Below are 27,302 nucleotides of genomic sequence, written 5' to 3'. Positions count from 1 at the left end.
AGCTGCACTTTGCACACTGTGCAGGTAGTAGAGGGATCTGCTGCAGCTGCTCTGACAAGCTATCAGCTCTCAAAGTAAGGCTGAATAAAATAAAAAAAGGGTTTAAACCGGCATTAGGTAGCACTTGATGGCAGCTTCTGCAGGAGGTAGCTGCTGAGTTGCTGAAACAGTGTTGCATGGGTATTTCCCACACTGCATGTGGCATTTATCAAGCAGCAGTCAACGCACTGGTAATCCAACACTAGAGAGAATTAGCGGTGATCAGAAATTCACGGAATGCAGAAATGTTTGGGGCGCTACATGAAGGGGAATCCAGGAGGCAGAGATGTGATGTGTAAGAATGTCTGAGGTCAGACGTATTGGTCATATCTGGTGTCCTAGTCAAACCAAAGTTATGTGTCACACCCTACACAGGCAGTCCCATTAATCATTACAGGAAGACGAAATAAAGCTGCCACTCCCACCAGTACTTCACACCTGATTGGAAAACACGACAAAAACACTGCCACAGTGCACAGGAGAACACTCACTGGTAGGTAATGATTGAAAGAAGAATCCTGCTCGAAGTTCCCTCATTCCCCTCTCTGTCGTAGTTTTTTTGTTCTCTTTGCAGAGAGATCAAGATAAAAATATATCTAACATGTTATACCAACCTTTGTAGTATTGATATTGATTTTTCTCTCATTCTTATTTCATCTGAATATCACAGTGAGCAGAGAAGAGTAAATTACTTTGCTCCATATGGATGCACAGCTGCCTTTTGCGAGACCCAGCACTCCAGTTAACAGCATTAGATTTAGTGTTGTGTTGAATATAATACTCCAGAGATGGTGCAAACCCTCAGACTTCATCCTGTTAAGCAAATACATACTGGTAAAGCTCCATAACCACAATTCGGCAGTAAAGTTGCCATTTCAACCTCTCTCCTACTATAACAGCACATTTGCTTTGTATCGATTAATTGTCAAATTTAATACCATGTTGTAAATAAATAAAACACTCAATTATCTTGCATACACAGAGAGTAGCTCCTACCCAAAGATTTCCAAACAATATGTAAATCACCCTCATAACAATATGTTTCCATTTAAGGAGTGTCTCCTTCCAGGTACATGCTGTTACTGAACTGTTACACTGTCTCTTCCTTCCTGTAAACCATGAGCATTCACTCACAAGGAATTCATCAAGACCTGCTTCATATGCTTCAGTGGACAGGTTCAGTTACTTTTCCGTGTGAACGTGATCAGTCTGAATGGGTACAAATGTGGCCTCTGTATTTACAGCAGGCTTTAGTAACAGTTTCTCTAAATAAGTGCTTTACTATGAAAGGTTCACCCTGTTAAGAAAAAGCTCAGGGAGAATGTTTGGTGGGTGGTGTTGTCAAAGATGTGTCAGCCAGCAGCTCTTGCCAAATAGTGGCAGTCCAACATTGTGGACACATTCATTCATTTGGTGTCTCTTGATTGGTTGCCTCTATGTGCATCCATGCATCTCCATTCTCTGTCACATTCTCTGCAACTTTCATATTATAGTTTATATGCTATCACAAGTACGTATCGTAAGGCTTGCAATTTTTACAGTATTTGAAGTAGAAATTTGAGTGACTGGCACTTAGAACGCTTAACAAAAGCATTTAATCTGCGTGATAACAGGGATGATATAATCTTAGACTTTAGACCTTCTTGGGCTGAGAAGATAAAAAAGCGAGGACTGTTACGAAGCTGACTAACAGACATTACTCATCCATAGTTTACTCTTCATACAAGCGCCTCCGGTTGCAGCAAGCAGATAACCTTGCACTGATGAAAAGGGCACAAAGGTGGAGGAGTGTCAACAGACACTGAAGAGGGGAGTTGTATTTATGGAAGCGGCGTGTTTGCACTGTGATGAGCACTGACACCTAGACACACACCTCGACCACAGCGAACAGGTCACACTTGGCGTTGCTGTAAATGGCACCAAATGACAACGCCTGGCCTGCAGACATGTACAGACCTGCAGACGGGATGTTCTTCTCCTGCTCCTCTAATTCTGTCTTTGGCAGCTGACGGACCTTCAAATTCCTTAAACCGTTGTCCCTTGATTGGCTAATCTGTCCTGACTGACAGGTTTGACAGCTACAGGGATAACATGCCTTCAGCTACTGTGGGAAGTACCCAAATTACCATCCTAAAAGAAAAGAAAATAGACTGGAAAGCAGGAATAGAGATGCAGATTTTTTAGATCTGGCCTTAAGGTTGTAGAAAGTATATTAATAATGTTATGTATTGTTATTAATTATTGGTATGCACCCCACACAGGATATCAAGTGCTTTTAAAAGTTGTTGTTTTCTTCTGTTCAGCTTTTGTTGTAATTTTCATTCCAATAACCTAAAGAATCAAAAGTGTCTCTAATGCAGCATAAAGCAGTTCTGTGGCTCTAGCTTGCTATATTAATTTAAAAAAATATCTTATTTTCAAGCAGGAGAACCTGTGACAAATCATATTTACTTCACAAGTTTAATCTCGGAGGTAGGAGCTTACAGGGAGCACTTGAAAGCAGCAGAATACTTTCTGTGTGGGGATTAAGGTGCCTTTCAGTGCTTTTGTTTGCACTTTATCAAACTAAATCACCTTCAAGAGAAAAATGAATTATTCTATATGCAACCAAATGAGGGTCTTTTCTATTATTATTATTATTATTATTTTTAAATTAAATAAAAGATCAGTGGGCTGCTGTGCATTTGGCATCCCACAGCTGGATGCAGAGGCTCACAGATGCTCTGTGCAGGGGAAACTACTGCTTCATAGGGAAATGTATCTGCACAGGATCAGTGAATATCAATCACAAACACACATACACACACTCAACATACATCTCCTCCTGATGCTCTATTCACGGAGGCATTGAATCATGGGGGTGAGTCATCCCTGGAGGTTTTGTTCTGCAGGCCAATAAAAGGCAGAGCTGCATGTCCAGTGTTTCTAGCTTCCCTCTGTGTGGCAGGAGAATAGTGTGATTGTGTTCAGGACGGGGGGTCTGTCAGTGGGGGTGCAGCTTGCTCAATTGTATTCAGTTTTTGAGTTACATTCATTGTCATTATTTTCCGTGTTTCCACCATACAGCAAGCTTTTGAGAGGCTCCACTGGATCATATTTCTGTTTATTTTACAATCCAACATCATTTCTAATCAAGCAATAAAGAAGAGAAAATTAGACCAACCACTTTAAATTAATTTTTGGAGTTTAATGATCCAATGATTTAAGGCTTTGTTAGGGTGCAGAAAAGATAACAACTGATGACGGAAAATAAAGGATGATAAAGTCAGGACTCACTGACATTCACCAAACTGTGAACTTAATGGCTCGTTGTTAAGTGAAGAAAAAAAAGGTCAGTAATTGTTCCACTTCACAAAAATTTCAGCAAATAAGAACTATTAAATAATATACCAACATACTGATAAACAGTGTCCCAGGCCATTAGCTGTGTTGTTTCTCCACATGACTCACCTGTGTCCAACATCACACTGACAACAAAGTATTTAAATTACTGTCTCCAGTGTCTCCAGTGTCTCTGTTATTGTGTTTTTAGACTTCTCGCACGGCCATTGCACCCATATGGAATGTGCTAAGACTTCGGTAATTGATGTAATTTGCATCCCGAGAGACTGTGAGAAATATGCGCAGCGTCTTATTTGGAATTTGAAGAACATCAGAAGCAGTCTGGCACTCCTACCTGAAGCACGTATGAAACCCAAATTAGAATTCCTTCTATTTTTTTTGTGTTGATGTGTACTGGACTGCTATTATTATTATTATTAGTCAGAAGTTCAAAACTTTTTTTTACTTTACGTCCTGGCTATAAAGAGAATAAAACAGATGAGATGAATACTGATTCCTTGACAGAGAAGTTAAAATACAAAAACGCTGGCCTCAAAGGGGTCACTGCAGTCAGATGAGGCAACATTAACAAGTGACCTTAATTGTTCAAACAGCTCAGTAAGGTCAAATCGTCTCCATTTTACTGTGTGGCTTTGTGCAGTATTGCTACAATTGTGCATAATAATTTAGTCACAAATGTCCTTGCTGTTAAGTAATTGGCAACTTGTTTTCTTAACTTATGCAGGTGGTGCAAAATTGACAATTCCTCACAGCCTAAGAGGAGGGAGTTCTGAGATAAGTAACAGTTTTAATAGAATGGACCCTGTGTTTGTTAAACAGGGAGTATGTTACATAAGCCTAAAGATAAAGCAGGATGCCAAGCAGAGTTGATGCTGTCGGGCTTGTTTAAGTTGCTTTCCGGTCTACAGTTGAGTCACCTCCCTCGGAAATGAATCTCTGTGCAGTGCCTTCACAAATAGCTATCATAATTACACGCTAACAATCAGAACTGTAATTATGAAATAAAAATTAATTCTTCCAGGAACATGCCCTGGCTTTTATAAAGATATCTTTATTACATTTGTAACACTGAAAAATCGCTTCATCACTAAATTTGCTTTGTTCTGCTCTTCTTTTTTTAACAAAATCTGTCAAATGTTAAATTATTAGATACAAATAGAGGTGTTTAACATCAACTGATAAAACTGATAAAAGGACATTGTGCTTCTACTATGCTGAAAGTGTGTCTTGGGTTAGTCACTGTCTGAAAAAGTAGTTAAAGCTGACCACTGTTGTATAAATGAGGTTATGAAAACTTTCCCTCCCGTTTGACCCGCAGTGCAAACATCCACAGAGCACTTCTGCTCTTCTTCGTTATGAGGGCTTTCCTGCTGAATAATTGTCACCCATGCACTTTATTTATGAGAGATTGCCATCTTTGGTGATAAGGACTTATCTCTGCTGGCAGTGTAGAGATCACACAAAACACGTGGACTGGTGTTAGTGCGTTGGAATAAACAGAGAGACAATAGCGGTCAACTTAGGAATGTGACTTGTGAGGACAGGCAACATTTTATACATTTTTCTATATTCAAGAGCGGTTTACTGTATGTCAGTCAAACCTTTCCACCCATGCCAGCTACCTGTTTGACAGGGCCATTTAAGAAGTTCCAGTACACAACAATTAGACATATGCCCCGCAAACCAAGGTATGAACTATTCAGATTTTCCTGTTGATTTTTGCTGCGTGCACTGAGAGTTTTGGGTGTGACCTGCCGTCTGTGAAAACTCATTGTTCGTCATGATTCGTTTGCCTTTTCTGCTATGTCTTTAAATAGACTGAAGACATTTATTTTCTCATCAGTGAGTCAGTTATCATGAATGTATGACAACCATTTCTTAGACTAGGCCTTCATTGCCCATTATGCTGCACATATAACACATAATCCCACAGACAACATGTAGTGTGGCCTCATGGACAAGTTTTTGAACATTGTTTTGAAATAAAAAACATACAGGATCCATCAACATGAGTTGCACTGGGAGGAGGAAGTCATTGTTTCCAAGCATGACGGATTTCTTCGTATTGGCCTTTGTAGGCTTGCAGCTTTCAAAGATGACTGACAAGAGAACAGTGAGCACGGTTTACAGGCAGTCTTTGTGGTGTCAGGGCATTTCCTGGGAGCACATGAGCCTCCATAAAGGTTACATGCGATATCAGTGTGCTACGCTTCTCTGTGACAGCATGTGTCTTATGTAATGCAGATTATTCCGACTTTACGCCAACCTTGGATTAATTGCATCAAAATCACACCATGATTGCTGTTCTTGATTTTTGTAGACAGAAAAAGCCACCTGTTTCCTTTGTGAATTCACATTGTATTTTAAATTGTGCATATTATACATTATGCAAGAGATAGTCTTATTGTCATTCTAAACAAAGGCCTATTTTTAATCCTCTTTGATACAAAACTTAGGTGAAAGAGAACTATTCAACCTCTCCAGATCCGAAACCTTGGAGCACTGAAGGGTTATAAGCACTGAGTCTAATGAGAAAGCATTTCATGAAAGAAAATGCTTTAATATTGAAGTACCCTGACTCAGTAGAAGGCTGTACCTGTTTGTTTGGTTTTTTTATAACCAACCTGACAATATTCCCCTATGCCTGCCATTAAGTAAACAAAGTATTTGTTTGTAACTCAAGTGTGACAGTAGATCACCATCTTGTTATTCTTTCAGTTTAAAGTAACTTCTTGAGAAAATGTTTAACTGACAGAATGTGTGTGTGTGTGTGTGTCGGACAGTAACACAAATGTGTTACTGTGCGTGTTTTCACTGGATTGAAACAAATTGCATTCTAGACATTTGTGTTAGCCACGTTCTTTTCTTTAGTCTTCTTTGCTTACGCTGAAGCCTCGTTTCCTTGGCTCAGAATGCAGTAAGCTTAACAAGCAGCAAACTTAACACTAAATAAATGAGACCACACTGTCAAGACCTGACTTCATTCCCATGTGCTGACACTGCTAAGAGGTGATAATGGACCTTAAGAAAATGGTGTAGCTTATCAACAAATCCCAAAATTACATGAAATAAGACACACAGAGACTTGGTGATGTGTGGTCCTGCTAATGACTTAAAATGGGCCTGTTAATGATGTGAGGATACATATTTCTTGACAAGATGAGTAATGATTTCAGGGCTCCTGGTTTTAAAACCCACATGGAACAAGATGGTCTTGGATGATTGGACCTCTCCCTCATCTTATCTCTAGCATGCACTACACCCTGTGTGTGTGTGTGTGTGTGTGTGTCTCCAGCAGTGCTGTGGCTGCAGGGTGAGCTTGTAAAGCTCTTTAGAGAGCCGGACCTGCACTGAGCAGTCATCACAGTCATTAACACTACACAATAGACGTGCAGCACTTAGCCACATAAAGCTTCATGATGGTGGCTGTGTAAAGAAAGAGAAGGAGGAACATTAGTGACACTAAAGCCTCATTCACACCAAGTCAGGCCTGTAGCACAGTGTGGGAGTACACACCTGGAAGAGTTTGAGAGACAGATTAATTTTGTATTTCTTTAGTAACCCTCAGCGTCCTCACCGTCACAGCCCAAATACATTCAGCACACTCAAAATGAATGCGAGGACTGGCACTTTGCCGCAACGCCTGATTTGGTCTGAATGAGGAAGAGAAGTGAGAAGGAAAGTATGCTGTAGAGATGGAAGGTGGGAGAGACTCATTATCTGTAATGAGCAGATAAAATAATCCTGTGACTGATTCATTCATTAATAGTAGTGGTTCAAATTAAGTTTAAATTAGATTTTAGATCAATTTCACCTTGTGAAATGGGATTCTTTTTTTCTCAAAATGACTGTGATGTGGTGTGTCACACTGGAGTTTCTTGAATATTAGTTTCATCAATTTTGTTTTTAAGTGCTCTTAATCTACTACTTGATGTGTATGTGATGTGCATGTTGCTGCTGCCTTTTGTAGATTTTGCCCCTTTAATTATTATGATGGCCTTTTCTTTTTTGTGATAATTTAGTAGTTTATTTTTGATTGTTTTTGTTGTTTTTACCTAATGTAGACTAAAAACAACAACAAAACATTACAGCATACATCTTAAAACCGGACTGTGCAGGGGACTGACAATAAAAGAAAAGGAAAGAAAAGGTCAAGGTAAACAAAAGAAGACATAAGTAATAATAGCTCAGCGGAACATCTTTAGTCATTAGTCCTAAATGAATTTAGAGTTGAGACAATCAGCTAAATAAAACATGTGCTGGGTCTGTTATTGCTCACTGTCTGATAATGCATAAGACACACCCGCAACAAAGTAATCTAACATGGTTGCTTTTACACTCAATTTGTGTAACGTGTAACTATCATAATATCACATGTTCAAAACTACAGTTGTGCTTTAATCTGATTACTGTCCCTTATCCTGTTGGCTGTGGGACTGTGATGCCCCTGTCTTATATAACACACCCCTCCTCTCTCTCTGTCTCTCTCATCCTCTCATCCCTTCCTATTCTGTATGTTTATGCTGATGATGTGTCAAAACACTCCAGCCTGCCTCCCCAGCTCCCCTTGCCGCTGTCAAGAGTAACATCTCTGCCCTTTCTGCTCTGCAAAGACACAAAACTCGCCTTGAGAGCATTAAAAATTCACATCTGTTTGGCTTGGTCCTCCCCATAAATACTGACTAAAAGCCCTGAGGGCCTTATTGTCCAGTCAGCAGTGGGGCAATTAGGGGAAGACATTTTAAAGCACTTGTGTTCCTTTCACTGGGACATGAGTTTGGGTGTAAGAAATTAAGATTAAGGAATTATTTATATCCACACAGCCACCATGTTCCTCTCCCTGAAAGAAAGTGGGAACAAATCTGTGCTTATGTGTGATGTGCTATTAATCCCCTTACATCTGCTCAGTTTAATTGTAATTCCAGCAGTGATATGTTTAACTGTGACATATTTTTTTCCCTCCACCACATTTTTGATCCCAACAAACTGACAACATTCTGTCCCTCCCTTGCCCTCTTCTCTCTCTTCCCTCCATCTCTCTTCAGAGCTACCGTATTTGGCTGCATTCCAAACCTTAGCTTTTCCTACAATCCTTCCTAGTGGAGGAAACTACATTAGTACAACTCCTTTTCCTCTCCTTTTACAAATTGAATCATTTACAACCAACATCACCTTTCACAGTGACATTTCCCAGTGTAGTATCATCTGTATTTAATAGTCTTTTGCCAGGGGTCTTGTAGTAAGTGTAAGTGAGGTATAATGGCATCCTAATTGGCTGGAGTTGAATGGAGGTGTCCTCTGGCAGTCCTTCACTGTGTCTCTGTCTGACTGGTATCAATGGGTCAATCTGGACGGGTCCTTGCTCAATAAGTGGACCTGAAAGCTCAAACACGCAGCTCAGTCCAGTTGGAGTTTGTGAATTTTTGCACAGAGTGCAATGAAGTAACTCATAATATTAACACTAATTAACTGAAAGAGAAATCAGTAACAGTCATTTTCTGTCACAGTATCCAAAGTAACATTTTCTCTTTTCCTTTTTGTTTCTGCAGTCTTCATCTGCAGCTTCATGGTGGCAGCTCCCATCTTCGGTTACCTGGGCGACCGCTTCAACAGAAAGGTCATCCTGAGTTGTGGCATTTTCTTCTGGTCCATTGTTACTCTGTTGAGCTCCTTCATCAGCAAAGAGGTATGACACCGCATACACTATTAAAGAAACTGTAAAACAGTCACAGCACAAGAGCTCCAGTGATATTCTGTTAGGCTGTTGACTTCTACACCGACAAGCCGACAAGCTTATTATGTTATGGTCAAGACATGCTTGATGTTAAGTCTAGTGAACTGAAATGATACGCTTGTGAAGTCAGACACTCGCTTTGCCTTTGTAGACATTCTTAATGTTTCCCTCCCTCCTCCTCTTTTTCATTGGCTGCCAGCCAATCTACTAATGAAGGCCCATGCCTCAGACTTGTCTCAATTACAATGCTTTAGAATATAATACTCTGTTGTTTCACTTACCCCTGGCAAGTGGATCTAGATTTGATCGCCAAAGGTCCTGCGTGCTGGTTATCCCTATGAGAGTAGTTGCCACACTACAGGAAAAACTACACTTACATGTACATGTGTATGTGTGCGAGCGTGTGTAGACTCTTATGCATCTTATTTTATATCTTGATGGACAGCTGCAATAAAAATTTAACAGCCTGAAGCTGCTCGACTGGCAGGGATATGTGGCATTAGTTAAATTTATGCAGCACATGGCATGTCTGCAGAGCAGCGTCATGGAGTCCTGCAGTGTCGTCTCTCAGTAAGCCCGTTCACTGCTGAGGCTCTTCAGCCCAGAGCTGTGCAAGGGCATGACAACTCGGAGATGTGGATGGTCTCAGGAGGGCGTCCTTTGACTTCAATCCCCTAAACTCATCTGCAAGGAGACAAAATGGCAGCCATTTGCCCATGCAGGAAATGCATTCAAACTGCTTATGGCTAAGCTGAAATGAAGAGCTTCTTTCCCTCTGGCAAATGCCACAAAGGCCGCTGACTGCAGATGAGGAGATGAGTGGTGATCCTCAGCACCCGCAGCCCTTTGCTCCAAACTTAAACTTCACCCTCAAGACATGTTCCTGAGTGTGCCAATCAAATGAGACAAGAGTAGATGTCTCTTATGTAACAGCTCCACGGCGCTGTCGCCATGAGAGATGAAAGACATGACATGGAATGAAATGTTAATGACCACTTACAACTGAGTCCTATCATTACGCATTTAAGACACTCTGGGGCATTCTGGAAGGATATGCAGCAGATACAGAATTCAGATCTTATGCAACGAAAGTTTGCCGCTGCCATAAAGTGAAATTGTATTCTTTTCTCTGCATGATCACAGCAGATTACCGTCATAAAACGGTCACTTGTAGGTCATTTGAAATTTGAAACACATTAGTGGGAGTCTATTTATCATTCCCTCCAATGGAAAACATGACTCATTCATCTCATAAATATAAAGAGGCTGAGACAAGGATAGTGAGTATTTAATTACAATTGCTCTAATAAAGGCCAGCTGCGTCGATTGATGATCCTTTATTGTTTTGAGGACAATTTATCTGTCATACTGCACCTCAGATCATGTCTCTCATGATGCTGGTCCAGCTACATCTCTTTTGTTTCAAATGTGTTTGATTTGAGCACAGGAAATCACATGTTAACTTAAGATAGTGGGACATTTTTTCTTTAACAACATTAATGATAGAAAAATACATAGATTTTATGTTAGTTTTTATTGGTTTAAAATAATGACTCTAGCAATAATAATAACCTAGCAGCTGTTACATCGCTCATGGCAAATCATTTCTCCTCCATCCAAATGCAAACTGAGCATATTGAGTTTTGGTTAATGGATCCATATAGTAACTGAAGTATCTAAAAATGTTAATTAGAAGGACAGATTTTACTTTCTCTAGTCAAAGTAACATAACTAAAATGACAAACTGATGCACAATTGGTAAGCCTTCTGTGTCTCGTTAAAGAAATAAAGCATGTTTTCTGGGTAACTCCATAAAAGAGAAAAGCTTTCTGAAAAGTTGAGATTAGCCTCAACATCTTTCAAATCGATAGTAAATGGCAAACAATTTTAGTATGCTCAGATGCTAAAAATGGCGAGTGAACATTTCTAAAACTCCTTCTGCGGCGTCACAGCTGTTTTTTTGTTGTTGTCACTTCAACAAGCATTTCTGTTCCAAGTGTTGATGACAGGCTGGTGACCACACAGACAAAAAGACACACCATCATGAGCCCACTAAACAATGGGCCGTGAAAAGAAGAAAACAGGCTTGCTCAAGACTATTTGAAACAGTGTGACAAACAGAAAGATATACAGCTGTGATCAAACATAAACACACGTGTTTATGTGACACAAAAGAAGAAGAAAAAAAGAATAAAAATATAGTTTCAGGAAACTGTAATCACATGATGTTTTAATTGAAAATAATGTGAGTGAGTAGTTTTTTTAGGATGTAACCTTGAGTGTCATCTTACACCGAGGTGTGTGAGTGCTTGTGGTGTAGTCTCCAGAGGATGTTTGATGGCTGTGTGTACAACCTCGTGACACAATGTCCCATCCACCAGCATGAAGCCTGAAGTGACAGCTGAGCGCTCAGGGATCACCATCTTAGCTCTGCCTCTGCTTCCTACAGCACCTTCATTAATCTCACTGCAGACAGACCATACACAGAGTGACCTTATCACACTCACACAGTCTGATATTATTTGGGCCCACTCTATGTTTTTTTTTTTGTTGTTGTTGTCTGTTTGAAAAATAGAAAAATATCCCCCATAATGTAAAGGAATGTGAACATCAGAAGAAGGAATAGACAGAAGACAGTATATCACCATCAAACAATGCAATTTCACTGCAACATTAACAAGCTGCACAAGTTTTACAGGCAACTGATTTTACTCATGGAAGTAACAGATACAGTATGCAAATTAGAAGCCAATATTTGCAGTTTGTGTCGTTTCGATGTGTGAGGGGAATCAGATTTCTTTGCAGCTTCACACACACAGACATAGGAGTCTGTATCCAGCAGTGGAGTAGTAGTTGCCATGGAAACAGTTAACAATCCAGCTGCCTACACAGGTGCCCCTACCAGCGTGCCTGCTCCTATTAAAGCCTTTTAAGTATTCATCTTTTTATTTATCAGTACAAACATTGCACAGTAGATAACATAGCGCTGCAATTTAATATAGGATGAAACACATAACTTTATTTCACAATTTATTTAGCTGATCAAAATAACCTCCAAATATTCTGGACCATCTTCCACAAAAACATGTCAACATTTAAAACAGTGGGATGGACTGTATGTCTATATGTTGTGCAGAGATGCAACAGCATCGTGTGACTGAGCTGATAAAAGTCATCTCTTCTCATAAGGAACCACGTTTGTGATGGTGCGCATGTGCATGTGTGAATTCATTTGTTAGTCCTGTACGTCACTTTCCCCAATCACATGTATTTTCTGATATCAGAAAAAGTATTTTTTAAAGACTGGTGATTGAGATGGTTATGGTGATTTTATCATGTACAGTATGTGTATTGTAAGCTTGATTGTAATGACAGTATAGACATTTCTCGGCCTGCTACTGAGTCAGTGGGGACGGGAAAGAGCTGTTTTTTGCTCTAATGAAAAGTCGGTGAGCAAAAGGACTTCTGACCAAGAAAAATGGCTTTTGGGTTGACTTTGCACCTTAACAGAAAGTTTCATGTGGAGCTTGATAACAAAACATCTTTTCTTTTTTTTTTCCTCTCTTGCTCTCTGCAGTACTATTGGCTGTTTGTGCTCTCCAGGGGACTAGTGGGTATTGGAGAGTCCAGCTACTCCTCCATCTCTCCCACCATCATAGGAGACCTGTTCACTAATAACAGCCGGACCACGATGCTCTCTATCTTCTATCTGGCCATCCCCCTGGGAAGGTAAGAGCCAGACAGATGCCAGCTGTTCATGCTGACATTTATGACATCTTGTAAGGATGTTAAGACCCTTAAACTTTTTATCCAATCCAGCCAGTTCTTCAAACGTTAAATCAAAACGTGCAAAGGAATCTGGAGAATTAGCACAGATAATTGAATTTATCTTCATTTAGAGAAGGTCAGAGTCGCTCCTATCTGACTTTCATTTTTTTCAGAAGCAACCACACAAAGAACTCAGGCTCTCTGCAGAAAAAAAGCAGAACTTACAATTGGCTGTGTGAAGCTCAAAGGAGGGTAGGAGGCTTTTCGGATATGTGGCATGGGGGGTGTGAGAGTGAGAGGTATTATTAAACTCAAATCTCCAACCTTTTCAGTTCATTCAATCAGGAAAAGGGCCACAGGGAGGAAACAGACAAAGCCAAGTAATAATAGATGAATGTGCCGGTGGATGAGGCACAGGAGCCACTTGAGGTTTATTGTTATATACAGTGCTTAACAGCATGTGTCTGAGCTGCTGCATGCTGCGATGCTTTCAGCTCCTGCTCACAGAATCACACACAAGGAAGCAGAACTGTGCTGCAGTCTCTCCAACACCATAAACATGTATGTGTAACATGTCCCAAATGTGCTGATGCAGAGTGATGAGTTATTACAAAACTCATTTACTGTATTAATCATATGAGTTTTTAATGACAGATTGGAGACAGTGGGGCAAATGAGGAAAGGAAAGACTAAAATGCTCTCTGAGTGGTTGTGTTATGAGCTGCCAAAATGTTTGGGTCACAGTAAACTGCCCAGCAACACAGACAATAGAAGGTAAAAGAGTGGGTCTCAGTAAAGTGCAGTCAAACATCCTATCCAGCCTCCCACTTGTTTGTCTTTACTGAGGCTGTTATGACCATTTCCAGGAAATGACCTCAGGAATTAGACCGGATTCACAGGAAATGGATTCCCCTGCCCTTCTTTTTTCCCTCATGGATTTTAAACTTGGCCCCACAGATAGGTTTCTGTGTGCGACGCCAGCGTTTGATGTGAGCATATTTTTCATGCTCAACTTTTATTGTTGGTGTTGAACTTTCCAAACAATCTCTGGGTGGACTCTGATAAGATTAGCTGCTAGTCACTCACTGGAAATATCATAGGCTGGCTGAGCCTGTTTATTCTGCAGTGTTATTTTTGGTGAACTAATCGTGGAAGCATAACTGTGGACTGTTTCCCCCTTTGTTACAAGTGTGTAGATTTGTGAGTATGTAAAACCAGTTTAACACGTTTTGGCTCTTCAGCAGCCAATGCTGATAAGAATTCACTGTAAGTTGCTGGCCACATTTGGTCCTCAATCTATTGCTCCAATTTGTTTTTCTAATTTAAAACAGCATCTTTTGGCCTGGGGCTCTGGGCATGCAGACAATCAGGTTCAAATAACTCAAATCAGGAAGTCTGTTTGACCTAATGAATAGGCTTTAAAAACCTGTAGGAATAAGCCAGGGACTACAGGGGTGAAATTGAAGGGGAAACATAAAAACATAAAATTTCTTAGCAAGGTATTGAACAGTTCAAACCCTAAAAACATTCAGTTTGTTAACACATGAGACAAAGAAAAGTAATAAATCTTCACATTGGACAAGTTGGAACCAGCAAATGTTTGTCATTTTTGTTTGAGAAGTGACGAAAATAGTTTATTTTTCTGTCAATCATACGATCAGTTAATCGACTCATCCTTTCAGCTCTCGTTCAGGTCATGGTGATCACTAAGAAATATCAGAGAGTAATCAGCTCTGTATTCACTGCTGCATTACTGTGTTGAAGATAATGCTCCTCTGCCTCTCATACCTTTACTGGCTGAATCGTCTTTGCCCTTTAAATGCTGATGCTATCTTACAGCAGAGGCTTATCGCAGTATAGGGGCCACTTTATCTGATCTGATCTGATCCAGGAACATTGCCCTCAAAGCATTTCACCGTTGTTTCCCTTTATGCCACACAAAACACCCTTAACCTCATGTAAAAGGCGTTGAAATTTGATTACACTGTGGCAACACACAGTCTCCAGCCTGATTACTGTGTTGTAATCTCTGCTGTGTTGGCTCATAGGCAGTAACTTTGCATGTGCATTTTGGGATTCCATGCAGAAATCACACATCCACAAATAGACCATCTACACATGTTGCTACCAGTGCTTTGATCAGTCCCACCGTCACAAGCTCTTCATATTAAGCACCCAAACACTCAACAGAGCTTTAATCACACTATAAACAGGATGTGTGTGGTGTAGGCGTGAGCTTTAGTGATGGAAATGACAGACCCAGCTCAGAACACTGACTCATATACATAATATATAATGTCCACTGACAGACCTCAGTGAAGCAGCTTCAGAGGAACGTATATGATTTTTTGTGTTGCTAACACGCCATCTTTCTCTCTGCAGTGGGTTGGGTTACATCCTGGGCTCCAGTGCCAAGGTGGCTGCAGGAGACTGGCACTGGGCATTGAGGGTAAGGGCATCATCATCCTCCAGCTCTGTACACAAGCATGCACACTGAGACAGATGAAGAGCCCCTCCCGCAGGGCTTGGTGGAAAGGCATGTTGTAGATCTGGGGGTCAGAGGGGCCAGTGGTGACAGAAGCACTGGGGGACACACATGGCTGAGCAGGCGATCCAGGTCCTGACATTGTGGGGAAGTGACAGAGCAGAGAGCGCTGAAGGCTGGGCAGCTAAGGCTGGGTCTCTAAAAAATGTTTGTAAAACTTTTAGCATCAAACTCATACAACAGCCTCTAATATGTGTTCAGGTTAAGGAAAAAAAATGTGTTTCAGTTCTGACCAAACAGCTGCAGCAAGGAAAGTGGAATCTATAAAAGACCAAGGCTGATGCTATAGCTTTTTCGATCTCAGCGTAAACACATTTATCTTTCATTAAACTTAACCCAAGGAGGTCATCTCTGGTGAAGCAGGATCGATGTAAACCTCAGTGAAGTAACAAAGTGTCAGAGAGCTTCTTTGACCCGAAAGAAACCTAGTATAAGGTTTCAACTTTACGTTTAGAGGTGCAAGATGTGCTGTGGATTATCTTTTTAAAACAAAGCAGTTTCTCCAACCAAGATAAGAAGTCTACAGAGCAAAGAATTATAATAAAAATAAAAATAAGGATGTATCTAGAATATAAAATAAATATAAAGCTATGTGTGCAGGTATAAACAGATATTGTAGACACTGTTCAGAGAAAGCATAAATCACCTGAAAGAAATGGAAAATGTGTTCCAGAAAAGGCAGTAAGCCTCTGCTGAGCTTCACATTTGTTACCATGAACTGGCTTCCAAAATGAGAGCATTAACATGGACCATCTTAAATTAAAGGCTAATTTCAAATTCATCTATTGAAATTTGTTGAGATCTCTATTAGGAAATTGCTTCCCAAAAAAAAGTTACTGCTCTACTACTGTTTTTTGCAGTAGCACTCTTACTTACGAGCAGAAACAGGTGTTAAATCAGGAACATAAATCACTGTTGTCATAACATTCTTTAGCGGAACTCCACTGAGTACTTGAGACAAAACATTTAGAAGTGAACAGCTCTATAAGGCATACCAGCAGTAAGGGAGACGTCCAATGAAAGGTCTAACAGGACTCCTCAGGAGCTGCCGACTTCAGGGTCGGCTTTTAAAATCCTTAAAACCAATTATGACCCGACTCCTCTTATTAGGCGACTGACATTTAAAGGAAGACATTTAACATTCTCTCAGCATGTGAAGGTGGAGGAGATTCCTGGACATGACAGCTCACTGGTTCTGAGGAAACAGGATGTCCATGTCTCCTTGTGTTGGTGGAGCATTAAAAAAGAAGAGAAAAAAAGCCCACAAAGAGCCTTGTTCCACAACAGGCACAATGACATTCCAATAAAACAATCTCAAAGCCAATTAATCACCGGTGTGGCATGCAGAGGAAAACAAATACCAAGACATGAAACGGGTTCTGTGCAGCAGCATCCTGCTTGAAGGAAAAAACACTGCAGCGCTTCCGTTTGTTTTTGCCCGACGCGTTCCAGCTACCTTCCTTGTTAAGGAAAAATGTGGACGATAAGAAGGAACTGAAATGAAATGAAGTGCCAGCGAGGTCAAGAGCTAATTTGTTTGATTGCCAAGCGTACATACAGGAAGTGTCTAATGGACACAGTGGGAGTCAGGGTCAAAGGTCACAGATTCATTCTGAAGGGACTTGAGTGCAAAACTTTGCAGATTGTATGATTCTGATGGAGATGGGAAGCCACTTAATTTCCCCACATAAGGAGAAGAAGATTGGAATGAAGACACAGTACTGGAAAGGAAATTATCAGTGTTGGTGTAGTCCTTGCACCTTTGAGACCATAAAGAGTGTGTTGAGCCATACCATCAGCCACATTATGAGCCACATCAGACTATGTGTTCCTCCCTCAATGAAAAATTTGAAGACACACTCATGCGCATACACATATACACACCAACACACGCATATGTTTCACAGTACTACAGTACTTATGCATATAAATGTGCTGCAAAATATAATATGATGAATTTCCCCTGACAGACAAAATTGGTTTTGCTTTCGTGAATAATATGTATTACTTGAACAAATCCTCTCCCACACATCCCATCCTGCTTTTTGTCTTTGCCCCCCCAACACACACACATGCACAAACATGCTACCTCATAACCCATAAAAGATGATAGTGAACATAACAGCAGATGGGCACTCGTGAGGTTTTCCCCTCAGTGCAGAGCTCACAAAGCAGCTCTCAAAGGCAAAAAGCTCCTTTAAAGTCTTCTATGCTTATACACACAGGCAAGCACACACACACACACACACACACACACACACACACACACACAGCTCCAGAGGGCTTGTATAGGATGTCAGGCGTATCGGCAAACATAGCGGCCTTCATTCAGTATTTTATATGAACACATTGTTCTTTGGCCTGCACCTTCAAACTACAACCACTCTGGATATCATGTCAGTGTGATGTCTTAGCATGGTATGAGATCTCATAGGTCTTTCTTGTCCCTATAGGTGTCCCCAGTTTTAGGGATCACCGCAGGAACTCTGATCCTGGTCTTCGTGCCTGAGCCAAAGAGAGGCAGCGCTGACCAGATGGGAGGACGCATCAAAACACGTACTTCCTGGTGCTGTGACATGAAGGCGCTTGCCAAGAAGTAAGGCTTCTTTTCAGACTAAAGAGAATACACCAGGTTTTGTTTTTTCCCGGTAGATCACAATGAGCCATGCATGCTAACGGTTTAGCATGATAGGCGACAGGTATTATATATTAGATCTTTTTATGGTAGCTATTACAAAGATGGTAATGTCAACAGAAGACACAGTGAACCAGTGCCGCTCATACACTAGCATGCTGCATTGCTGCTGACCTGTGTAGGGAGCTTTACGTCCATGACACTGTAGGCCCTTGTTGTAATATGACCTGTGGGCTACATTTTGTTAAAAAAAAGTTCTTAGCTCTATACAGAAACTGTAATGTAGCCTTTCAGGTTTATGAGATCTATTTTAGGCGATCAACCACACATTCATCCCCTGCATTCCTGGTGATATTTAGTCTGCCACACTCACCACCAATGGAAACACAAAAAGAGTTAAGTGTGTTATTTTTGTTTCCTACATGAATTGCCAGTGTAACTGCATTTCATGTCAGTTTTTTCACCATTTAGCGCCTGTAAATTCTGGTTTCTTGTCCAACCAGATAATCTCCTCAACTCCTGCTGTATTTCTTTATTATGTATTTGCAGTTGTTATCAGATTAGAGGAACAGCCGGTGCAACTAAGATGTTTGCGACTGTGCGACAAAAAACAGTAGCTTGTTTATTCTCTGTCTTTTCCAAGCCAAGATAATCACAATTAATTTTGTGTGTGCATGTGTTTCTTTGTGGCTAGTCGAAGCTACGTGTTCTCCTCCCTGGCATCTGCGGCGGTGTCTTTTGCCACAGGTGCATTTGGTATATGGATTCCTTTGTACCTGGCCAGAGCCCAGGTGGTCCAGAAGACTGCAGAGGCCTGTACAAAAGAGATCTGCAGTAGCACAGACAGGTGAGAGGTTAATGATTAAACACAGTGTTAACTTTAAAGTCACTGGCTTAACTGGAAACCTTGTAAAAGAGAAAAATACCAGTGTCCTTTGAGTACCACATGCCGAAAGTTAAACAAACTGGGCTTAAGTGGATTCATGCTATTTTACAGCTTCACTGATGTTATTACTTACTTTACCAAAAACATGCATGATATATATTTGCTTTGAAATAAGTTATAATTTCTTCTGTCTAGCCTAATCTTCGGGGCAATCACCTGTGTGACGGGTCTGTTAGGCGTGGTCATCGGGGCAGTCACCACACGCCTGTGCCGCCAGAAGACGGAGCGAGCCGACCCGCTAGTGTGCGCTGTCAGCATGCTGGGCTCAGCCATCTTCATTTGCCTCATCTTTGTAGTGGCCAAGAAGAGCATCATAGGAGCTTATGTAAGAGTCTCTTCCTGTAGCTCTTATATATTTTATATATAATCTTATATGTATCGTCAGTCCATTTTTGCTTTCCTGCTTCCACAAGCCAATAGGTCCACAGAGAAAAATGATCCTCTGACAAAGAGTTATATTAATATATTAATTATGGATAAGCCATGGGAACTGAGAATTAAAAGGAAAAGCCTGGTAACCAGTTTAACACATGGAGGCTTAGTTAAAGTTTATCAGATGAGGTTAATGTTTGAATCAGGAATTAAGCTGTAAAAAGACACCCTGTCTGATGCCAGTTCCATTCCGGTCCAGGAGTAGTGAGTGGGTGTTGCTCTCTCATAATGAATAGCCTTAATTGCTGGTTAGATTGAGATGGCCTCAGGAGCTGCTGCAGGTTGCTGAGGCTCATACCTCATATGACCTAGACTTCGAGTGTCAGGCAAATACTCAGAGCACTTGTGTGGCAGGAAAGGGTGCAACTTAACAACCACTGCCCTGAGACAATGCATTCTGGGCTGTTGGACTCACCAAGCACATATTTCTTACCCTTATCAGAGACAAAAGAGTCGGAACTGACTCTCAACAACTTGGGCGGTAAAAATACTGGAAAGCTGGAAATGATGGAGAATATTTCCCATGCGTGTAAGGGAACATAACAAGCAATCCATATCCTAAATATGCGACCTTGACTGACCTTGGCATGGCTGCCCTTTGACTTTGTTTACTGCAGGTTCAGTACAGTCAATTTTTTACAGTATTTTAGGTATTAGAACCTTCTGATTTAATTGCCCTATTCTCAATACACTATTGTTTCCTGACTGCCTCAACAGCAAAGTTGAGTGTTCCTAAATGACAAATAATTACTTGTGTAAGTGGTGATTTTAATTTAATGAACTGAAATTTATATGAAGTCCATTAGGTCAAAGGTGTACATTTATCAAGTGTTTGACAGAGGCATGACTCAGCCAATTAGACCTGAGGTGCAGCAGCATCCATATTAATTACACAATCACGAATCTGTCCAACTCAATTTTAAACAAATGCTGTGTGACAGAAAGGTCTTTTGCTGATGCACCCCAGTGACACCACATTTCTATTTTTGTACCGGTCACAGAGGAGGTTAGCACTCTCAAATGTTTACCAAGGAAGAATAAAGTATTTGGTTGTATGAAAATTAGCTTTGTAGCCATAAAATCTTCCATTCTTCAGGGAACGCTTTCCACAAGATTGTGTTTCTGTGGGAATTTTTGCCCATTCATGCAGTAGGGCATTTGTGATGTCGGATCAAAAGGCCTGCATCGCAATCTCCGGTCCAGTTCATCCCTAAGGTGTTTGATGGGGTTGAGGTCAGGGCTCTGTGTGAGCCAGTCAAGTTCTTCCACATCAAACTCATCCAGCCATGTCTTTATGGACTTTGCTTTGTACACTGGGGCACAGTCATGCTGGAATAGAAAAGGGCCTTCCACAAACAAAGTTGGAAGCATAGCATTGTCCAAAATGTCTTGGTATGCTGAAGCAGTGGGATTTCCCTTTACTGGAAGTAAGAGACCAAGCCCAACCCCTGAAATACAGCCCTATAAAGAGGTGGTTCTGGATACTGTTGTCTCTGTAGTGTATGTGACTTCACTTCTTCTCACACTACTCTGCTGTACAATATTAAATCATCGTACAGTAGAGTAGCAGTTGTAAGTGATCAGCTCTGGTTTCATGGCGAAGCACTGACAGATGTGTCACATTATAAGGCGTGACGTGGCTGCAACGGTGAGTGCTGCTCTGTCGAGGCCGATTGACCCCCTCGCAGCTGTTGTCTCGTCAACACACAGCTAAGTCTTCTAAGAGGCAATATGTCGGTCACGGTGTCTGGTTCACAGCTCTCACAGCAGACTAGATCTCAGCTGTCAGACCCCTTCTGTAGCTTTATGAACTTTACTGTAGGTCTGGCACACTTGCAGCAGGGTTATTCCCCAGCAGGAAACACACATCAACCGCCTGTGTTAAACCATGCCATACGAAACTAGCCAACTCAGATACACGAGATTCCACTGCAACCAAATCCCTCTGGGTCTGTTTTTAAGAAAGTGGCCAAATAGCAACACCAGCTGCTACTAGCTCGTGCATATGCAGTAGCCTACTTGTACTTTCAGTAGGCTGTATGTCAATTTCACTATGTTATTTAAAGTTTACATTTTCTGTTCCACCCATTCAGAAGCAGAACATAAATTCACATGCACACTGCATCTAAACTTAGGAAGTGTTCAGATGTTTCCACACTGAATACACAGCTTTGACAAACAGCTTTTATCATGCTGTGCTGTTTTCAGCTCGGAAGCTAAATACTCTGTTCAATGGGACCAAAATGAAGGCCTCCACCTCCGTGTATAATTGGGCCACAGCATAATAACATGTTTTTAAACCACAGCCACCAAGCACTTTTATTCAGCAGTGGATTTCCCACACACGGTAGAAATATCTGCATCCTCCTCTTTTGGCTTCATGCCTGGTTACCAGTCTGTTGTGCAGTGGAAACTGGCTGAGGTTAATTAGCGTCAATAAATTGACAATTTTATTTTCTTCTTTTATTTAGGTTTGCATTTTTATAGGAGAGACACTGCTTTTCCTGAACTGGGCCATAACAGCAGACATTTTAATGGTAAGTACTGAGAACCTATACTTATCTGCTGGGTCACTGGAAATTCCTGAATCAAACTACACCAAATAGCAGTCATCCAGTTAAGTTGCGAAATGTGTGAGTGGACTTAGACCTAAAGTTTGGGTGCGGCTGATAACTACTGCCTTTACCATCGTTGATTCATGCGCTGTTCATGGAAACAAATGGAAGAGCGCCTTCTCTCTGACGTGGGCTTTGGCCGAGTGAGCCAAGTGGATGTATCAACCAGCTACTTAATTTGTAATTAGGATAGAGACTGTGCTGAGCTCATAAAGACAGAAACAGGCCATCACTGACATTTTCACTGTGACTGACAGGTCCGAATCAGGTGTTCTGACCCGATCAGGTGGACTCTAATAATTGAAGACTGGAAGAGTTTTTAAACATGACTGAGTGAATGTTTCTACCTCTGTCTCTTCTTTACCTTACACAATCTCATCTGTTTTTCACTCCACCCCCACCTCCCCTCCCCTATTTCTGTGCAGTTTGTCGTTATCCCCACACGGAGGGCAACGGCGGTCGCCTTTCAGAGCTTCACTTCTCATCTTTTGGGTGATGCAGGAAGTCCGTACCTGATTGGCCTGGTAAGACTCTCCCAGAAGCAGCTTTGTGTGGTGATCAGGGTGTACATTTAAGATCCCCCCCCCCCAGGTTGTTCCAGCTGGAACATACAGCTTTAAATGTACCCTGTGAGTGCGCCATTCATACACACGATGTATTCAGATACCAGTTCAGTTCTTTCTTTAAGTGGGCCAAGTGAGGTACAAGAGGAGCTTTTAACACATGTCTCAGTAGGGCTGGTGAACAGAGCTGTGATTTCACCACTGCTCTTCAGGCTGTCACTGGCGGTTTGTAGTAAATTTCATGGATCCCAGGAGAGGACCAGTGCTACTGTATTTGATTGGTCAGAAGATGAGAGAGTTGTTCTTATTGGGTCACTAGGCCTCTGAAGGTCACAGTCACACCCCCTAACCCCCACATCCACGCCCCCCAAAACACCCCCCAAACACACACACACACACACACACACACACACACACACACACATACACATACACATACACATGCAAACACACACACTCACACCTTCCAAAAGACACACCCAAAGAATAGCATCCAGGAGGCAAGAATACAAGTGCTGCTTGCTCTTCAGTGGAGTGTGAAACAGGATCCATCTCAGACTGTCAAGCAGCATTCTTTCCATTCCAAATAGAGAATGAACGTTTCTGAAGTTAAATAGTAACTCCACAGGTACACATTCTGTATGCCTTATTAGAGCAAACAGGAAGCAGGAGAAACTGGGAAAATGGAAAAAATGGCTTCTTTGGAAGTACGACACACAAAAATATGCTGCAGTAACAGCCATAATACATTTCACAATCTTCACGTTATATCCTAACGTTTCACTTTTTCACCAGTATTTATACACTTGAGTGCAGGGATAGAATAGACTGTCTTAGTTTAATGTGTTTGCATTGCATTGCATTGTGGTGTCTCTGGCTCACAGCCGAGGTCATGTTAACAAAGGCAAAGTGGAAGTCTTTGATTAGTGAATCAAACTGATCCTTGAGATCCTCTGTCAGGGCCTGACAGGCTGGCAGCACACACAGCTGTCGGTTGAGCTGCATTGAAGATTTTTCCTTTCTTTCTTCCTGCAATGGAAATGTTAAACTCTTGTCAACGCCAGATAAAAGGAGCAGTAAGTTATCTCCAAGTACTGACAAGCTCTTGAAAAGACTAAACCAAACTGGCATTTTTAAAAAAAAATGTAGATTCTGAGAAACAGTATCCGGCTCAAAGATTGGTCCTGTATTGTCTCTGCAGATCACATAAAACATCCTATTGACACCAGAGAGAGAGTCTGAACTATAGCGTGACTGTTAATTAAATATCTTTGGGTTTGTGACTGTTAGTCAGACAAAGCAAAGTAAAGAACAAACCTTGATTTGATAATGAAAATAATCAGTTTCACCTTTAGTTCCAACCTTACATCATGTCATGTGGAGAATGGAGGCTTTAAAATACAATCTGTAATGTTGCTCTGGTAATGTTCCGACAAGCTCCACATGTCAGAACTATGCAGCTCACACACACACACACATACACTGCCAGCCAGAGTTACCCAGGCATGCCCCCACAGTTAGCCAGTCACTCAGGCTCTCCATCCAGCCTCCAGGATCACGACTCTCCTCTGAGTGACACACTGAATGTCCGGTGGATTCTCACTCCTCCACAAACCCCTGACCAACGAGGCCCGAAACGCTCCGAGTGCGTCACCACTCGCTGCCTCAGTTCCTGAGTTGAGGTTTAGCACGCGAGTGTGATGGACTTGTCATGACGCATGCTGAGGGCGGGCAGATGTACACTCAGCCATGCAGCCTGGCACATATCCTGTGAATGAGCAAAGTAGAGAATCTCAAGAAAAACAGACTGGTGGTTATTGCTAAGCAACCACAGGAGAAAGTGAGTGAGTGAGTGAGTCCTTTTGGTTCACAAAGGGTTTTGACATGTGTACCAACCAGAGCTGCAGATGATGTACTCAACTCTATAAACCAGTGTGGTGCTTTCACTGTAGTTGTGGAAACGCCTGCAGATATTAGTGCCACCCAACTGCCACTTCCTGTTGTGTAGAAAAAAAAAAGCTTTATCTGGAATCATCGTGTAAGTTTGAGCCAAGATCCCCTCCATCAGCACGTAGACAAGGCAGTTGTCACATTAGAATCCCCTGAGAAACAGATAATGGACTTCTTCTATACCGTATGATTAGGACATGGCCACAGGCAGAGTGGGTGGCAGGGGAACGCATGCACCAATCTCTCAGCAATCTCCCAAGAAATGGTTTCTAGTTCGATAATTAGACGTGCAGCAGTTTACTGTGTATTTTTAGCTAAGCTGTACTGTGCAGGTCTCAGACAATTTACTGTACCTGACAAAATGATTCTGCTCTGGCCACACACACAGCTGCTGGAAGTACACCAGATTTAATCACACATGTGTATTTTATTTATTTTGTTGTACCTTCCGCTGCCCTTCTCTGATCACTCCTCGTGACACACACTACATGTGTGTGTCATGAGGAGTGCAATCTTGCATATGCGCACATGAACACATAGTGTACACACACAGTCGTTCCCTCCTGTCAAGCAGTTCTCCACTTCGCCCCATAGAGAACCTCATTCTGCTGACGCTAACATGTAATCAGCATGCTTCAGCCAGGGTGACCTATAGCCGCTCAGACTCACAGACTAGAAGCCCCCTCTTGTTCCCGCTTTGCACGCAATCTGCTAAAAGCCACCATCAGCAGCCTCCTCTCCATCACGATTGTCAGTACGGTGATCTCTTTGAGAGCTGCCTCGTGAGTGACACTGGAAGACAGAAATGGTCACTTCCCACCCACTGTTCTCCAGCTGTTGTTTTCCTCAGCACCACGCACGACAGGCCGAACACCAGTGTTACTCAGGCCATCGACAGCAATATGAGCTATTAGCTGCGAAATCCTGCCTCGCTTAAAACAAAAACAGGGCGTCTTACATCATGCTTTTGGACTGTTTTATCTGTTGCTATGATGAAACATGCAGAACTCATTCTGGTAAAGCCGTTCAGTATGAGTATGAGAACAGCATATAGAGTCATACAGTGTGTCAGAGAATATTTTAAGAACCTTTGCTGGATGATTAGTTTGAATGAAATCTCTCTTCTCTTTTGTTTCTGTGTGCGTACGTGTGGTGGTTTTGGTGATGGTTGGTGGGTGTGTGTTTGTCGTTGTGTATTTATGCTGGTGCTCCTGGGTGAAGATCTCCGACGGCCTTCAGCAGAGCTACACCACGTCATCGCTGTGGCGATTCCTCAGTCTGGGCTATGCCCTCATGCTTTGTCCGTTTATCATCGTCCTGGGGGGCATGTTTTTCCTGGCCACTGCCCTGTTTTTCCTGGATGACAGGGAGAAGGCTGAGAAACAGTAAGTGACTCAGACATTGTTTGAATAACTCGTCATTATTTCATTCATTATTTAGTTGTTTATTCTTTAAATATTTACTACTTGCTTCAGATGTCCTCTATTGACTCCAAATATCCAAACACATCACCTCAGTACAAGAGGCAGAGGAAACAGCTTTATTTTTGCTCTGAGTGCCGTACAGACACAAAAAGGTTTGAGACTTTGTCTGGACAGCACTATGCTCTTTAACCCTGATGCTGAGGTTTGCCGTCCATCAGGGACAAGCTGCCCAGCGTTGCCAACGGTGGTGCCAATCCTGCAAGACTTTGAAAAGCCTTTGAGCCAATAGAAAGAGCCAGTCAGCTGAAAGTGCTCCAGAGCTGACACAAGCTGTTCTAGCCATCAGTTTGTTAAAGAGTGCTTACTTAGACTTTTACCAGCTACCGCCCCTCTTATTCATGCATTCATATTTTCCTCTGTCAAACACCAAAGACGTGAACCCAGAGGGCACGGTAGCTGGTCATGGCCTTAAAAGGCTAAAACAAACACACTCATCGTCTTTCAGATGGTGAGACATGACTTCTTGTTTCTTTCTTGCTATTTTTTTCCAACTTTTTATCACATTGATGTACTCCCCTGCTGCCAGCGCTCTCAGAAATGACTTCCTTCCTGTTGAAGATGAGGGACGTTTTTAGACAGGATGGCAGTCTGATGTCTGACGTCTGTCTGCAGTCGCCTTGTCTTCATCCTGTGGAGTTGGTTGCTGGTCTTTCCCACATAAAGAGAGATTTGAGAGATTTTAGTGCAGTTTAAGCAGAATAAGCTTATTTTATAATCATATGTAATGTGGAGGACAACTTAAAATTTGCAAAAAGAAATGTAGAAACTTCACATAGATTTACTGAAAGTTAGAATCCTGGGGTCAAGCTATTATCCAAGCTGTAAATAGTTCTTATAAAATACGGTTTTAAAGGGGTCTCTGCAACGCTGTGCTGTGGTTTCTGTTGTTCCTGGTCCAGGGGAAAAAAGGCATGAAATGCAGAACAATGACTAAAAGAAAAGTCTCACTCTTGCCATCATGCCAGGAATAGATACTTGTTTGTGGTCCAATATGTGGTTCAAGCTATCTGACCACATTATTGCACAGTGTGGGCAGATGGCACATGTTCACTCAGACTATATCTAACCACAACCCCTTGACTTTCACACTACATGCTTTAAGCTAAAAGAGCAACAGATGGAGTTTAAAAAGTCCCAGACATTTAAAAGAGACTCTTGGAGGCACTGGAAGGTTGTTCATTTATATCTATCTGTCTTCTTTATGAAAACAAATACATCTGTTTTATATGATTAGAAAGTACCCAACTTT

At 41.6% G+C, this 27,302-nt stretch overlaps 1 protein-coding gene across 2 annotated transcripts in view; it reads left to right on the top strand.

Annotated features, from left to right (window-relative positions):
* spns2 (spinster homolog 2 (Drosophila)) overlaps positions 1-27,302 on the top strand; it is a 60,394-nt gene that overhangs the window by 24,167 nt on the left and 8,925 nt on the right. For both annotated transcript variants that reach the window (XM_046411733.1, XM_046411734.1), the window contains exons 3-11: positions 8,931-9,067; positions 12,693-12,844; positions 15,266-15,332; positions 17,882-18,024; positions 18,758-18,910; positions 19,145-19,334; positions 21,913-21,978; positions 22,482-22,580; positions 25,791-25,954. In XM_046411733.1, the coding sequence (XP_046267689.1) occupies positions 8,931-9,067; positions 12,693-12,844; positions 15,266-15,332; positions 17,882-18,024; positions 18,758-18,910; positions 19,145-19,334; positions 21,913-21,978; positions 22,482-22,580; positions 25,791-25,954 (1,171 nt within the window). The remainder of the gene's footprint in view (positions 1-8,930; positions 9,068-12,692; positions 12,845-15,265; positions 15,333-17,881; positions 18,025-18,757; positions 18,911-19,144; positions 19,335-21,912; positions 21,979-22,481; positions 22,581-25,790; positions 25,955-27,302) is intronic.

This window comes from Scatophagus argus, chromosome 14, assembly GCF_020382885.2.
Source record: "Scatophagus argus isolate fScaArg1 chromosome 14, fScaArg1.pri, whole genome shotgun sequence".
Lineage (NCBI taxonomy): Eukaryota > Metazoa > Chordata > Actinopteri > Scatophagidae > Scatophagus > Scatophagus argus.
Note: the sequence above shows the minus strand (reverse complement) of the source record. Positions and strands in the feature narration are given on the sequence as shown.